Here is a 17,200-nt window from a genome sequence, read left to right as displayed (position 1 = left end):
GTAGTTGTAACCACTTGTAGTTGGCTACAGAATCGGACTCAAAGAGTGCTTATTAATGGGACCTTCTCAAACTGGGGAGAGGTAACGAGTGGGGTACCGCAGGGCTCAGTTCTGGGCCCAGTGCTCTTCAACATTTTTATTAATGACTTGGAGGAGGAGGTGCAGGGAATGCTGATCACATTTGCAGATGACACCAAATTGGGAGGGATAGCTAATACTTTGGAAGACAGAAACAGAATTCAAAGTGATCTGGATAGACTGGAGCGCTGGGCAGAAAACAACAGAATGACATTTAATAGGGATAAATGCCAAGTTCTGCACCTCGGAAAAAGAAACCAAATGCACAGTTACAAGATGGGGGATACGTGGCTCAACCACACTACAAGTGAGAAGGATCTTGGAATTGTTGTCGATCACAAGCTGAATATGAGCCAACAATGTGATGTGGCTGCAAAAAAGGCCAATGCTATTTTGGGCTGCATTCACAGAAGCATAGCTTCCAAATCCCAGGAAGTACTAGTTCCCCTCTACTCAGCACTGGTTAGGCCTCATCTGGAGTACTGTGTCCAGTTCTGGGCACCACACTTTAAGAAGGATGCAGACAAACTGCAGAGGGTTCAGAGGAGGGCAACAAAGATGATCAGGGGACTGGAAACAAAGCCCTATGAAGAGAGACTGAAAGAACTGGGCATGTTTAGCCTTGAGAAGAGAAGACTGAGGGGGATATGATAGCACTTTTCAAGTACTTGAAAGGTTGTCACAGAGAAGGAGGCCAGGATCTCTTCTTGATCATCCCAGAGTGTAGGACACGGAATAATGGGCTCAAGTTACAGGAAGCCAGATTCCGGCTGAACTTCCTGACTGTAAGAGCAATACGAGACAGTAAAAGCAATACGACAATGGAACCACTTACCTGGGGAGGTGGTGGGCTCTCCCACACTGGAGGCCTTCAAGACGAGGCTGGACAGCCATTTGTCAGGGATGCTCTGACTTGGATTCCTGCATTGAGCAGGGGGTTGGACTCGATGGCCTTGTAGGCCCCTTCCAACCCTACTATTCTATGAATCTATGAATCTAGATATCCCAACTTATGACAGGGAATTAGATAGCCCAGTAGATACTTTCCAGTGAGGAAAATGCTTAGAAAAAACAGAGTTTTCTACACAAGCCAGAGCACTAAAGAGATCTGCTGGTACAACTGCCATGACATTCAATAGCTCAAGGAGAGACACCCCCATTTTGCTCCCCTCCCCGTGCAATAACTTTGATAAAGTAAGAAGGCACTTTTTCAAAATCATCCTAGGCAAAGACAATTGCAGCAGTTTGAGGCCACATGATGTAAAAGCCATTTAAAGAGTGTTCCAAGCCTCACCCTGTCCACAAGGATGAGTCAATGTTGGCAACTATCTCCAAACAGAACTATCACACAAATTAGAAGTCAGCCCTTGCAGCCGCAGAGAGCATCCTTAATGCATCCAAGGACTCCAATTCGGACGGGCACAGACACTGGCTGCACTCAGATATCCAATCCCAAAGTTCGCCCTGGCAAGTCCAAAATGCATGACTTCATAGCAGGCAACAGAAGCAGCTGCCACAGGCTCGTAGGAGGGGATGAGCCCTCAATAAAGGACCACAGGGCATGGATCCAACTGCACCACTGAAGAGGAAGGGAAAGCAAGTCATAGAATGTGACCTCGCTAGGAAATGTTCCATACGGCCCTGATGGTAAGGGGGAGGTGCTCCCCCAAACCATATTATATTTATTGTGTTTGAGATTTCTGATTGAGCAGCATAAGAACAGGATGGAAGAATGACACCCAGGGGTGTTGTTAGGCGCTTAAAAGATCCAGGACCCAGGCCTGTATGACTAGAATCTCCATAAAATCTGCATATGCCAATTTATATCTATATATGCAAACACAGAAATAAGTATTAGGATTTATTTAAATTTCACAGTTGGCAAAGCCATCCCAGTAGTAATGTATGGCTGTGAGAGCTGGACTATAAGGAAGGCTGAGCACCGAAGAATTGATGCTTTCAAACTGTGGTGCTGGAGAAGACTCTTACGAGTCCCCTGGACTGCAAGGAGGTCAAATCAGTCAATCCTAAAGGAAATCAATCCTGAGTGCTCATTGGAAGGACAGATACTGAAGCTGAAGCTCCAATATTTTGGCTACCTAATGCGAAGAGAAAACTCTCTGGAAAAGACCCTGATGCTGGGAAAGACTGAAGGCAAAAGGAGAAGGGGACGGCAGAGGATGAGATGGCTAGATAGCATCACCGATGCAATGAATATGAACTTGAGCACGCTCCGGGAGAGAGCGCAGGACAGGAAAGCCTGGTGTGCTATGGTCCATGGGGTCATGAAGAGTCGGACACGACTGAACAACAACAACAAAGCCATCCAATTTATTTCTCATCCAAATCATCTCAAAGTAAATTCTTCACTTAATTTGCACCCTGCCTTAGATCATCCCAAACCAATGGATTAGTTTTCTAAACTAAATTGCCATGCAGGGAATATTTTGAGGATGTTGCAGCATGTGGGAAAGGGAGAATTAACAGTTTTCCTCCCCAGCTGTCATCCCCCTTGAAAATTGCCCCCTGCATTGCAATTAAGCTGAGAAAAACACCTTCTACTGACACCAATAGACACTGAGGGCTCTGTGGAATAGATCCAGAGCCCTGGGAAATAGATTCAGGGCCAGGGCCCAATGGGTCCATGCCTAGCAATGCCTCTGATGACACCTAGCACCAGTATGCAGCACACCCTTTACACAAGCTTCACCCCATTCCCTGTACTCTGAATGTTGTCTTGGGCATTTTGTGTGTCAGGTGTGCTATTTTTACTACAATTGCCCTCCAATGATCCCATCACGTTTTCACATTAAGCACAGCAGTGCCCTTCATTCCATGAGGAAACCAAGACAGTGAAACTACTAAGGAAAGTACCCTCCATGCCTGGGATGTTCCTTCTCTCTCAAATATGATTATCCACAGAGTGGCTTAATGTTATAAAACTTATTGAATGGACCTTTTAAACATGTATACAGTTTGCCACTGGCATGCACAACTTGCAATCCGCCAAGCCTAATGCAGCGCAGAAGCTCGATCAACCTCCAGTTTTTGCTGCTTAAGATGACAAAAATTAGGGAAGATGGTCAGGCACCCAGCAGATTGCAATACACGGCCGCTGGGATATTCTTGGCTTAATGGGTCACAGTTGTGCAAACCTGGTTTATGCAACTGGTTTGTAATCGTGTGTATACTTATTTGTTGTTGTTCAGTCGTTAAGTCTTGTCCGACTCTTTGTGACCCCATGGACCATAGCACGCCAGGCCTTCCTGTCCTGCGCTCTCTCCTGGAGTGTGCTCAAGTTCATGTGTATACTTATACCTCATAATAAAATTGCTTCTACTTATTCATCCAATATTCTAGCAGTTTTTAAGAGGTCTGATGATGTATTTTACTCCTACATCAAGTTCTCTCTCAGCATTCCCTTATTGGTACTTTCTCCAGAAGTACAATTTTGCAGCCTCTCTCTTGTTCCTCGAATTACAAGCTCCACCCAGCAGAACACTCTGTTTATTTCCCAAAGATCTTGTTTTGAGGTCTGAGCTTCCCGTTTGACTATTTCCTCAAACCTATTGAATCCTATGTTTTTTAAAAGAATGTCTCCTGAACTACCAAAGTCTTGTCTTACCTGTACTGAAACTCCCCTGCCCCACCTTGATTTGCCCTTGCCTTCCCTCTCTTGCTCTGGTCTAATGTAAGCTGTCCATTCTTGAGGAAAGCCCCATGCTGTGTCCAGCACTTTATTTGCAGATGGCACTAACTGTTCACTAGGAGCAGAATTAAAGGGCTGGAAGAGACCAAGAATTAAAGTCCAATCTTCTATGTGTAGAAAAATCCTCTACACATCAGCACCACATCCCCGTCCCCCCACCCCCCAATGCCAGAAGCAGAGAGAAAGAGAGAACAAGATGCAGTGCACAGCAGAAATTTCTAAATGGCTCAAGTAGTAAGTCAAGTCACATGTTGCAAGGGAATATGAAAAGGAGCATAAGAGTACTACATCCTTGCTTTTCCTGGACTTCCTCCTCTTTGAAGGCCAGATCCCTTCTCCCTTTGAAGTACCAGATCATGCTCTGTTTTCTGAACTGAAATTGTTGTATTTCTCCCTTCTTTTGCTTTAAAACCTTGCGTTTCACCCCTCTGAAACAGACTGTTATAAACCTGCATGACACAGCTGGGAATTAATTCAAGGCAATTCAAGTGCTCACCCCCAGCCTTCAGTTATGTCATACATCAGTCTGTTCACCCAATTTAACTCCTCACTCGTCTTGCTCCCCCCACCCCGCCCCATTTCCACAACCCTTATCATGCTGAGCTGTGGGGGAAAATATTTCAAGTTCTGTTGCATCTAAGGATAAAAGTTCACACTGCAGCCAGTGTTAGTCCTGAAGGCAGTCACAGGCCTCTGCTTTTCAAGCAAATGTCAAATACTCTGCCTCTAATTTCTAGGTCTTCAGATGCCATGAATGTTAAGAGATTTATTTTTGTGGGTCTCCCTAGGTAGGGACAGAATCTTTCTTTTAGAACACCTTTTTGTCTGGTTAGTAAGAACTTCCAGAAGAAGTCGCCATGTTTGTTGTGTGTTGCAACATATTTACTGCAGCAAAAGCTTTCATAATTGTAAGCTTTTCATCTGATTAAGTGGTCCTACTCCATGAAAGCTTTTGCCACAATTCATTTGTTTTGTCTTTAGGACAAGTTGTTGTTTTTGCCTGGAGGACATTTCAGAGACCTGCCACTACACCCCACAGTATCCTTTTATCCTTGCACAATTTACCTTGTCCACACACTCCTTGGAGAGGGATGAAACCAGGACTGGACAAATGCGCTCCCCAAACCTACCTCATGGATGGCCTTCAACTCCCTTCAATCTCTGCCTTATCTTCCTACAACTAGGGCGTTCTTCCTTTAATCTGCACCTCAGACATCCTCCATCCAGCTTTTCTCCACTGTTATTTCTCTCTCTCTCTCTCTGCCAGCCCTTCCCTCAAGTCCCTTATTTCCAGCCTTACAGAGCATGAGCTCTGACCACCTCCCTGTGGCCAAGGCCATCAGTACCTAGTGGTCCATGTGTCCCCCAACATGCAAGAATCTGCCATGCAGAGCCATGCTCCAAAGCCACTTGCCGAGGAGGAGCCATTATTCGCCCTCTACAAGCAGCTTTGGAGCAGGGATCTGCATGGCACTCAGCAGTGCAGTGGGGTAGGCAACCTGGCGCCCTCTAGATGCTTTGGACTACAACTCCCATCATGCCTCGCCATTGGCTATGCTGGCTAGGTCTGATGAGAGTTGCAGTCCACCAACATGTGAGGGCCACGCGTTCCCTATAGCCCCGGCCTAGGCAGGTGAAGGCAACCTGGTGCCCTCCACATGTTTTGGACTACAACTCCCGTCAGCCCCAGCCAGCATGGCCAATGGTCAGGGTGCCTGGCGTCCAAAACATCTGGAAGGCACTGGGTTTCCCACCCCTGTGGAATCCCGAGTGCGGTGACAGGAACTGGACTGACTCCAAAGTCTGAGGAGCTTGATCCAGACCGACTCCGGAGCAAGAACGGGCTCCGGGCAAGTAATGCCTCTTTCCCTCAGTCTCACCACGGAGCGTACCTTCTTTGCACCGCCGGCGCCAGATGGTGTCGGTGCTGAGGATGCGTCGGAAGGCGCTACAGACGAGGGCCAGGCTGGGCAAGTCGGTGCCGGGCAAGGAGCCGAAGATCTGCACCAGGAGCTCTGGGGGCAACTCGAGCAGGGACAGCGGGGTCTGGCCGGCGCCCCGCGGGCCGCTTCCGGCCAGCGCGGCCCCCTCGATGCGCTCCTCGTCGTCGTCGTCCTCCGCCGCCGCCTCGCTACAGCCGCCGCCGCCGCCGCCGCCTTCCTCCGGGTCGGTGTCCGGCTCGCTGCTGTCCCCGGCCGCTCCTTTCCGCTGCGCCCCCCGCCGCCGGCAGCCCCGAGCCGGGCCCACCCCGCAGAGCCGCGCGCAGACCGCCATCGCCGAGCGCCTCAGCGTCGCTTTCTGCCCTCAGAGAGCCGCGACCACCGGCACGCGCCGGCTCCCGCCCCCCGCGGCCAATCACAGCCGGCCCCCGCCCGTCGCCTGCCGGCCCCCGCCAACCGGCGCCAGGACACCCGGCCTCCCCACCAGCCTATTGGACGCAGGCTTTCGCCAATCACGGCCGCGTTCCGCCCCTCCCCCTCCTCGGCGCAAGACCCCACCGAACCGGCGCCGGCCTATGCGCCCCTCCCCTCTGCCGATCCCCCGCCTTCACGTTGTAGGCTGTCCATTTAGCCGCGCCCTACTGGCTTGTTATTGGACCACACGCCTCTCCCTCTCCTCCTCCTCTCTGGCCCCGCCCCCGCGGCTGTGCGGGATTGACAGCCGAACTCGCGGGCCGAACACACAAAAGAACGAAACCTCGCCCCGTGGCTTTATGTAGCCCCGCCTTCTATGCTGCTCAGTCATGCGGCTAGTCCTGTCGTTATCAGTGGGATTTTCTGCCCGGCCGAAGGGAGCGTGAAAAATCCCAGGAAGGCGGGGGAATGAGGGAGGGAGAAAGACCCCCACTATAAATAATCTACCGGGATCACGAGAGCCTTTCATTAGTGATCCGGTGCTAGCTTAAGTTGGAGTGGGAACATCATCATCATCATCATCACCATTATTATTTTATTATTATTATTATTATTAAATTTTATCCGTTTCCTCCCACCGCAGAAAGCAGTCCCGAAGCGACCAACACACACGCATACAGAAATCCATGACCAACAAATCCCGAGTCAACATAAACCATAATTGGCACAATCATAAAAATAATAAACATCATAATAAGAATACTATACGAAAAGTGGTAACGTGGCCGAATGGGAGCAGTCGGGAGAAGAGGAGGAATTAAAAATTTACCCGGAGGTCATTAAAATCTATGCAGCTGCCCCAGCCCGGAATATGGATAAACCAGTCGAGGCTGGTGGCTCCGATTTCGGTGGGGCTTCGGTTCCACTCTGGGCTTCAGTCAGGAACAGCCAGATCTCTAAAGGAGCTATCCATAGTGCTGAACCTATTTGGGGGATTGGGTTTAGCACCTCGGATAGCTCCTTTACAGTTCTGACTGGTTCTGACTGAAACCTAGAGTGGGTTTATAGCCCCACCGAAATCGGAGCCACCAGCCTCCATGGGGATAAACTGAGGTCCAGTTTGCCTTTGCATAAAAGGTGCAATAAAAGGTGCCTAAACAGCACCGATTCATTATTATTTCTGCGCAGAGCGACACAGCCCCGTGCCATCTTTCCCTAGGCTGGTGCTCTCCAGTTTATTAAGGTACCCACAATTCTATACGGAGCAGCCAGCAACTCTTCCTTTGCAATTGCCTACTGCAAACAAAAAAAGTATGTAGACCAGAGCTAGCGCGTTGCACGCAGCGCCTGCTATGATTCTTTTCCTGCGCCTCCCTGCCTTGCAAACACCATCGCCGGGAGCCCACCCCGCAATCCTCCCTTGAGTGGAAGAGGTCAAGCTGGGTGCGTAATTGCACTGCGAAGCAGAAATAAAGGGAGGAGAAAAAACTAGGCATGCCCCGTGTGAGGCTCGAACTCACGACCTTCAGATTATGAGACTGACGCGCTGCCTACTGCGCCAACGAGGCTCCTGCAGAACGGTGTTCTACAGAATGTTCTTGATATCCATCCACGTAAATGTAATTTTGGCGACTAAATTCTTTGTTCTCTATTAATCGTATGGGGTTTGTCCCGTCCCCTCCCACACACGCCCCCTTTTACATTAGCTCTCTCCTCCGCTGTAGAGAGAAAAAGATGCTTCAGACTTCGGAGCTCTACCCTGAAAAGAAGTTGCTATTGCAATATTCTTGTTATTTGAAAATCACTCTAAAATCTTGGGGGAAAAGAATCACTTTTCTCTGACGTTTTCTCGTGAATCTTCGGAAAGAGAAGGGGATATGGCTCAAAGTTAAAGTATATACATCTTTCTGTACTTAATACAGATGCATACAGATAAAATAAAAAATAGTTTGTTTAACTATATGTCTACCTTAGAAAGATTAGTTACAAGATTTTTCAAAAATTGACTACCTAGACAGGCTAGAGGAGTGCAATAGGATTCGATCAGGTTTCTGCTGGAAGAATCACTTGAAAGAATTTTATGCATAATAGGATACGGAAATCATATATGTAAATATATATAAACGAAACATAAATCAAAAGGTTTAAATGTATCTCAGTGAGAAATAAAATACAAATATATAATCTCAGAATCATCCCAGTATCAGTAACTACACAGGAGCCATATATCAAATATTATTTATTTATTTAGCTATTTATTTATTGCATTTATATAGGCCACTCAATTACATTGTTCTCTGGGTGACTTGCATCATAAAATAATATACTACAGTATTAAGGTAAAGTATCACACAGCAATAAATTGCAGCATGACAATTTCCATCGCAGAAAGCAATAAAACCAGTTTTAAAACATGACTAAACATATACAGCATATAAACAGTATATAAGATGTCATGCAGTGCAATGTTATACACGTTACTTGAAAGAAAGCTCCACTGTATTCAAGAGGGCTATTCTTAGCTAAGGCTACAATCCTATACACACTTACTTGGGAGTATGTCTCATTGACCTCAATGGGACTTACTTCTGAATACATGTATATAGGATTGCACTGTAAGCGTGCAGAGGATTTCAACCTTAGAAATACCTGATACTGCAACCTTGTGCACACGTACCTGGGAGTAAGTCCCATCGAACTCAATGGGACTTCCTTCTGAGTAAACACAGGTAAAATTTCCCTGGATGATGGCTGGTGTGATCTAGTGGTGTAGTGCACAGGATTGGGAGCCAGGGATCTATGAGCCAATGAGTCACCATCACTCTGACTGAAAGCATTTTAAAAAATCAATAACCATTAAAGATTTACCACATGGGAGACAGTCATCATCAGTTTCACCCGCTCACAAAGGACAGTAGTTTTACCCATCATTACTTGCTTACCCATTTGCTATATGGGACTTCATTCAGAGACAACATGATGCCCATTGATCTTCCCATGCAACCAAGCTGGCCTGAGGCTCCCAGTTCTCAGCCTGAAATGGGTGCTCAGTTCCTGAAATCATACAAAGGAGTTCACCAAGAAAGATCCAGGAAGGGTTTACCCGGATGTATTCTTGCTTCAGGGTATTTCCTGTGAAATATTATCTGTATTTTCTTTTTATGACCAAACTAAAATCTGTCAATGAAATGGGTGGATGGGCAATTCCTTGCCTGCCAAGCCCCTTACCAGTTCAGTATATTCTGGTACAGTTCTGGTGAGTGCATCTCAAAAAGGATACTGTAGGGCAACCAAAATGACTAAGGGGCTGGGGCAATTCTCCTATGAAGAAAAGTTACAACATCTAGGACTGTTTAGCTTAGAAAAAAGGCAAGTACTGGTAGACATGTTACAGGTGTATAAAATTATGCATGTTGTGGAGAAAGTGGATGGTAGAGAAAACTCCCTTTCCCATAATAGTAGAATCTGGGGCCATCTCATGAAGGTGAATGGTGGGGGATTCAGGACAGATAAAAGGAAGGACTTCTTCACACAATGCCTAGTTAAAGTACGGAATGGCTACCACAAGATGTTGTGATGGCCACCAACTTGGATGGCTTTAAAAGGGGACTAGAGAAATTCATGGAGGATAAGGCTATCAATGTCTACAAGTCCTGATGGCTATATGCTACCTCCAGGATCAGAAGCAGCATGACTCAATACCAGTTTTGGGGGGACATGAGTGGAAAGGTGCTATTGTGCTAAGGTCCTGCTTGTGCACTGCCAGTGGCTGGCCACTGTGGGAAGAGGATGCTGGAAAAGATAGGTCTTTGGTCTGATTCAGGATGGCTCTTCTTGTGTTCTTTAGCAGCCAGGGCCAGCCCAGGACATTCTGCTGCCTGAATAGCCCAGAGTATGGGAAACAAACAGAATTAACTTGAACTCTTAATACAAGAGGGAAATTATGACTTGATAGGTATAACTTGGTGGGGTGACTCTCATGACTGGAATACAGCAATTGAAGGATATAACTTGTTAAAAAAAGAACAGGAGGAACAGAAAGGGAGGTGGGATTGCATTGTATGTGAAAAATACATATCTCTGCACAGAAATACAGGAGGATGAGCTTGGTAGCCCCATCGAAAGCATCTGGATCAAAATAAATGGAGCAAAGAATAAAAGGAACCTGGTGGTTGGAGTGTACTACCGGCCACCCAATCAAGGAGAAGATGAGGATGAAACTTTTGAAAAGCAAACAGCCAATGTTTCAAGGAAGCATGATGTAGTAGTAATGGGGGACTTCAATTTCCCCAATATTTGTTGGGAGACAAATTCTGCAAAACATGGCCTCTCCAGGAAATTCCTGACTTGTGTGGTGGATAACTTCCTCCTACAGAAAGTAGAGGAAGGAACTAGAGGATTGGCTATCCTTGACTTGATTCCTAACCAACAGAGATGACTTAGTGGATAAAGTAGCAGTTACAGGAACTCTGCGGGAAAGCAACCATGTTGTACTTGACTTCTTGGTTCTAAGGGAAGCAAAAGCCGAGTGTAGTCAGACACGTACCCTGGATTTTAGGAAAGCTGATTTTAATAAACTCAGAACAATGATCAGTAAGGTCCCATGGCAAGCGACTCTAATGAGAAAAGGAGTCCAAGATGGGTGGGAGTTTTTAAAAAAGGAAATTCTCAAGGCACAATTACAAACAATTCCAACAAGAAGAAAAGGTGGAAGCCAATGTGGCTTCACAAAAAGCTTAGAGATGACCTGAAAACAAAAAAGGACACATATAGGAGGTGGAAAAAAGGCCAAGCAACAAAGGAAGAGTACAGGCAGGTAGCACAGAATTGCAGGGATGGCGTCAGGAAGGCTAAAGCTGAGAACGAGCTGAGCTTAGCGAGGGATGCTAAAAACAGCAAAAAGGCTTTCTTCAGCTACATGCATAGTAAAAGACAGAGGAAAGAAATGGTGGTCCAGCTATTAAATAAGGATGGCAAAATGATAACAGATGACCAAGAAAAGGCAGAGGTGCTCAATTCCTACTTTGGCTCAGTCTTCTCCCAAAAGAGGGTCTATGAGCCCCCTGGCAAAGGCGAAGTACAGGCTGAAGGGGCAGGATTGCAGCTTGAGATCGATAGGCATATGGTCAAAGAACACCTCATTTCTTTGAATGAGTTCAAATCTCCAGGGCCAGATGAACTGCATCCTAGAGTAATAAAAGAACTGGCAGAAGAACTCTCAGAACCACTGCCTATTATCTTTGAGAAATCATGGAGGACGGGTGAAGTGCCAGGTGACTGGAGGAGGGCTAATGTTGTCCCTGTCTTCAAAAACAGTAAAAAGGAGGAACCTGGGAACTACAGACCAGTCAGTCTGACATCAATCCCTGGGAAAATTCTGGAGCAGATGATAAAGCAATCCATCTGTAAGCACCTTGAAGACAATGCAGTGATTACTCGAAGCCAACATGGATTTGTCAAGAACAAATCCTGCCAGACGAATCTGAACTCATTTTTTGATCAAGTAACCTCCATTATGGACTGTGGGAATGCCGTAGACATCATATACCTTGACTTCAGCAAATCTTTCAACAAAGTGCCCCGAGATCTCCTGATGAGCAAACTAGCTCAAAGTGGGCTAGATGAAACAACGGTCCAGTGGATCCACAGTTGGCTACATAATCGGACTCAAAGAGTGCTTATCAATGGGACCTTCTCCAACTGGGGAGAGGTAACGAGTGGGGTACCGCAGGGCTCAGTCCTGGGCCCAGTGCTCTTCAACATTTTTGTTAATGACTTGGAGGAGGAGGTGCAGGGAATGCTGATCACATTTGCAGATGACACAAAATTGGGTGGGATAGCTAATACCCTGGAAGACAGAAACAGAATTCAAAGTGATGTTGATAGACTGGAGCACTGGGCAGAAAACAACAGAATGAAATTTAACAGGGATAAATGCCAAGTTCTGCACCTCGGAAAAAGAAACCAAATGCACAGTTACAAGATGGGGGATACGTGGCTCAACAACACTACAAGCGAGAAGGATCTTGGAATTGTTGTTGATCACAAGCTGAATATGAGCCAAGCATGTGATGTGGCTGCAAAAAAGGCAAAAGCTATTTTGGGCTGCATTAATAGAAGCATAGCTTCCAAATCCCGGGAAGGACTAGTTCCCCTCTACTCAGCACTGGTTAGGCCTCATCTGGAGTACTGTGTCCAGTTCTGGGCACCACACTTTAAGAAGGATGCAGACAAACTGGAGAGGGTTCAGAGGAGGGCAACAAAGATGATCAGGGGACTGGAAACAAAGCCCTATGAAGAGAGACTGAAAGAACTGGGCATGTTTAGCCTTGAGAAGAAAAGACTGAGGGGAGATATGATAGCGATCTTCAAGTACTTGAAAAGTTGTCACAGAGGGGAAGGCCAGGATCTCTTTTCAGTCATCCCAGAATGCAGGATACAGAATTATGGGCTCAAGTTACAGGGAGCCAGATTCCGGCTGAACATCAGGAGAAACTTCCTGACTGTTAAGAGCAATACGACAATGGAATCAATTACCTAGGGGGGGGGGGGCTCTCCCACACTGGAGGCCTTCAAGACGAGGCTGCACAGCCATCTGTTGGGGATGATCTGACTTGGATTCCTGCATTGAGCATGGGGTTGGACTCAATGGCCTCGTAGGCCCCCTCCAACCCTACTATTCTATGATTCTATAGCCCAAGTGTGCTAGGTGCCAGACCAAAGGTTGATCTAGTCCAGTATTCTGTTTCCTGTTTTCCAATGGCCAACCAGATGCCTCTGGAAGTCCGTCAGCAAAGCATTCCAAGAAACTGTGCATACAATCGCAGCCTTCTAGCCACTAAACTGTTGTTGAAGAGATGTCATTAGCTTTTTCTCTCTTTTTGTCTGGGATGAGGGTTAAGTCCCAGGGCAGCCCTGGCAAATTGGCTTTGTTCAGTTTCAGCTGCATGCTTTCTGACAATTTGTGTGAAATCGACATCTAACTTTAGAGGATAAAGACTTATGTCTTAATTCTGTCAAACATCAATGTCAACTAGGTTGTCTGTCCTCTTCTAATTTGTTTGTTTGTTGTTTGTTCGCAGGCCACTCCTTCCAACTAGCCATTGGCCAGTGAGATCCATATGGCCAGGAGGAAAAATAAATTCTACAGATGATGAAGTGGATGATTAGCCACATTAGAATGCAAGGATGTCACACTTGTAGTGTCCATATAACTCTCTGATGATGCAGTTACAGGAAATACTTGGCTCTGAGTAATCTGTAATTAAATATCTGCTCATCTGCCATTGCGGAACATGATCATCAGAGCATGCTACAGTGGATTTGGCACTCCCTTCTTAGCCATAAATGCAAGAATGGTGACATTCTAAAGACAACAAAAAGCCTTGTGGTACCTTAAAGACTAACAAATGTATTTTGGCATAAGGTTCCATAGACACTGTGGACTTCATCAGATGTAGAAAGTGTTAATCTCAAATTGGCATATTTACATACACATGCTGGGGGCAGGGGATGGAAACTGTGTTGTCAGAGCAAATTGAAATGCAGGAAGTACAGGCAGTGATAATTACCTTTACAGTTGCCATTCACAAAACATTGGTGGGTGATAACACAGACATGATTGCAATGGTGATCCGATTAATATATATAGTATGATGATTAAAAAAAAGAGAGACTCTGTCCTTATTCAAAGGACAATATCTTGTGGTTTGGATAATGACAAAGGTGTAATTTTTAAAAATCACACTATATATATTAATCGGCTTTATATTGCAGTGATGTGTATTATTACCCAGTAACAAGACTCTTTGTTGTTTTTGCAGGACTAATAAGGCTATCTTTCTGAAAATTCTAAAGAGGTAGTCATGTTAACACAAACATACAAAAAAGACTCCTGTGATACCTTTAAAACTGTGTTGCTGTGGCAGATAGAAAGACGTTTTTCTTCCACTCTCATAATACTACTAGGAACCTAGTGTCATCCAACCAAGTTGAATAGCGAAGTTGAATCTCCCTTTGGAGTTTCTTTTCTCTGCAACAATCACTTTAAGGTCAGTGTCAGAGTGGAGATTAGAGCAAGAGACTGCTGAGTTAGAATTCATCAACAGGTTAAATTCCCTCACCAGGGGCTTGATTAAGAATAAAGGATTTTTAAACAATTTTTTTGTCACACAACATGTATTAATTGGCTTGTCTAGTTCCATGATGCTTGTATTATCAGCAGCAACTCTTTGTGAATGGTCATTTTTCATAATGTGACTGTCACTGTCAGTACATTTAATTTCCTTCCAACCTATTTACAATTCTCCCCCCTCCCCCTGCAATATGTAATGTATATGAACCTGAAACTCTCAATAACACTTCATGCATCTGATGAAGTGGACTATAGTCTATGAAAATGTATGCCAGAATAAATGTGTTAGTCTCTAAGGTGCCACAGGACTCCGTTGCTGTGTTTTCCGCAATAGACTAACATGGCTACCCCTCTTGAAATGGTTACCATGGAAAAGGGAAAGGTTCACAGGGGAGTAGTTTAGGAAGGAGCCCACCACCTCCCTAGGTCATTTGTTCCATTGTCGTATTACTCCAACAGTCAGGACATTTTTCCTGATGTTCAGCCGGAATCTGGCTTCCTGTCACTTGAGCCCATTATTCCGTGTCCTGCACTCTGGGATGATCAAGAAGAGATCCTGGCCTTCCTCTCTGTGACAACCTTTCAAGTACTTGAAGAGCGCTATCATATCTCCCCTCAGTCTTCTCTTCTCAGGGCTAAACATGCCCAGTTCTTTCAGTCTCTCCTCATAGGGCTTTGTTTACAGTCCCCTGATCATCCTTGTTGCCCTCCTCTGGTTGTCCGCATCATTCTTAAAGCCACATCACATTGTTGGCTCATATTCAGCTTGTGATCGACAACAATTCCAAGATCCTTCTCGCTTGTAGTGTGGTTGAGCCACGTATCCCCCATCTTGTAACTGTGCATTTGGTTTCTTTTTCCGAGGTGCAGAACTTGGCATTTATCCCTGTTAAATTTTAAAAGGTTTGGCCTTTTTCCCACTTCCTATATGTGTCCTTTTTTGTTTTCAGGTCATCTCTAAGCTTTTTGTGATGCCACATTGGCTTCTTCTGTTGTCTTCCACCTTTTCTTCTTGTTGGAATTGTTTGTAATTGTGCCTTGAGAATTTCCTTTTTTTAAAAACTCCCACCCATCTTGGACTCCTTTTCTCATTAGAGTCGCTTACCATGGGACCTTACTGATCATTGTTCTGAGTTTATTAAAATCAGCTTTCCTAAAATCCAGGGTATGCATTTGACTACGCTTGGCTTTTGCTTCCCTTAGAACCAAGAACTCAAGTATAACATGGTCGCTTTCCCCCAGAGTTCCTGTAACTGCTACTTTATCCACTAAGTCATCTCTGTTGGTTAGGGTCAAGGATAGCCAATCCTCTAGTTCCTTCCTCTACTTTCTGTAAGAGGAAGTTATCTGCCACACAAGTCAGGAATTTCCTGGAGGGGCCATGTTTTGCAGAATTTGTCTCCCAACAAATATTGGGGACATTGAAGTCCCCCATTACTAGTACATCATGCTTCCTTGAAACATTGGCTATTTGCGAGGACTTCCGGTTGGAACCGATGCCGCTCTGGCAGCTTCCTGCGGGTTCTCCCATGGGAGCTTTCTCAAACAGCTTTTTAAAAGGTTGAAAAACCTTTTCATCTCCCCCCCTGGAATTAAAGGGAGGGGCAAGGCAGCATCTGGACAACATCTTGGAGAAAAGTACCCCCCTCAAGATAGTGGGGGCGCTGGATTCCAGGATTATCTCCCCAGAACCTGTGATGAGACTTCTATTTCATAGGAGAAAACAGCGTTGACGTGTTCCATAATAATACATGCTTCAAGAAATATCAACAACTCCTGTGGGATGATTTAAGAAATATTAACAACATCTGAGAACATCTGAGGACCTGTAAGATCTGTCTGAGAGAAACATGAATGCACCGAGGAGAAGAAAGGGGATGGCTTCACCGCCAACTTCCCCCCATGCCTCCTGGGTCAAAAGTTTCGAAAACAGAAGATATAGGGGAATTAGTTACTCTGATAAAGACTTTATCTTCGCAATTTACGGAGCAAGCCAGAAGGTTGGATTTAATCCAAAATTCCATCACCGCCTTGCAAGGAGCCGTCGATTTAATTAATGCGACATGGCAAAAAATGGAGACGAGAATTAACGAGCTAGAAGGCCGAGTAGCAGCGAATGAAACTTCGACACAAATTTGTTTTAAAAATACCTCCGACAGAATTTCTCAACTGGAGGCCTTCACAAGAAGATCCAATGTACGTATTATTGGGATTAAAAATCTGTCTAATAATGTAAAATTGCCTATCTTTTGGATAAACTTTTGCATGAGATACTCCCTATCCCATCTGATTATTTACTTGATATTGAGCAGGCATTTTGTGTGCCAAATGTGAAAGGGACTGACTATACCATCACAGTCCAATTTGCAAAAGTCTCCACAAAGAATTATATCCTGTGTTTGGCAAGAGAGGGTGGAAGCCTTTCCTGGAAACAAGATAAAGTTATGTTATTTCCAGATTACATCAAATGGGTGGCGAATAAAAGAAGGCAATTTATCAAAGCAAAAACTATGGCAAAACAAATTAATTTACAATATTACTTAAAATATCCTGCTACACTTTGTATCATGTCTGAAGGTCAGATGAAGAAGTTTATAAATCATGAAATGGTGGTGGCATGGCTGAACGTAAAAATGCGCAAGATTCCTGTTACAACCCCATGAACTGGAATCTTTAAACAAGCTTTGTTAACTGTTTGTGTTTAGTCTACATGATCCAGGCTAGGTCAGAAGATAAATGATTTTATGTATGTATGTATGTATGTATGTGTGTGTGTGTGTGTGTGTGTATATATATATATATATATATATATTCGTTTATTCTCTTTCTTTTTTTTTCTTGCTTTTCTTTATATTTTTTATTTCAAAATAGATATGGTATGCTTTATTTAAATTAATTGTTTGAGGGTACAATGTGTACTTATAT

At 45.0% G+C, this 17,200-nt stretch overlaps 1 protein-coding gene and 1 non-coding gene across 3 annotated transcripts in view; both read right to left on the bottom strand.

Moving 5' to 3' along the window:
- Positions 1 to 6,135, bottom strand: part of FBXO31 (F-box protein 31) — a 29,138-nt gene extending 23,003 nt beyond the window's left edge. Inside the window, exon 1 of one of the 2 annotated variants that reach the window (XM_084812821.1) lies at positions 5,680 to 6,135. In XM_084812821.1, coding sequence (XP_084668947.1) covers positions 5,680 to 6,061 — 382 coding nt within the window. In that variant the 5' untranslated portion in view covers positions 6,062 to 6,135. The remainder of the gene's footprint in view (positions 1 to 5,679) is intronic. The other variant, XM_084812820.1, reaches the window with a different exon arrangement.
- Positions 6,136 to 7,636: 1,501 nt separating this feature from the next.
- Positions 7,637 to 7,709, bottom strand: TRNAM-CAU (transfer RNA methionine (anticodon CAU)). Its single transcript has one exon. It is a non-coding gene; the product is annotated as a tRNA-Met (tRNA).
- Positions 7,710 to 17,200: the final 9,491 nt, after the last annotated feature.

Source organism: Heloderma suspectum, chromosome 8 (genome assembly GCF_057233095.1).
Source record: "Heloderma suspectum isolate Gila_16-S chromosome 8, 16-S_ref, whole genome shotgun sequence".
Classification (NCBI taxonomy): domain Eukaryota; kingdom Metazoa; phylum Chordata; class Lepidosauria; order Squamata; family Helodermatidae; genus Heloderma; species Heloderma suspectum.
This window is presented reverse-complemented; position numbering and strand designations above follow the sequence as displayed.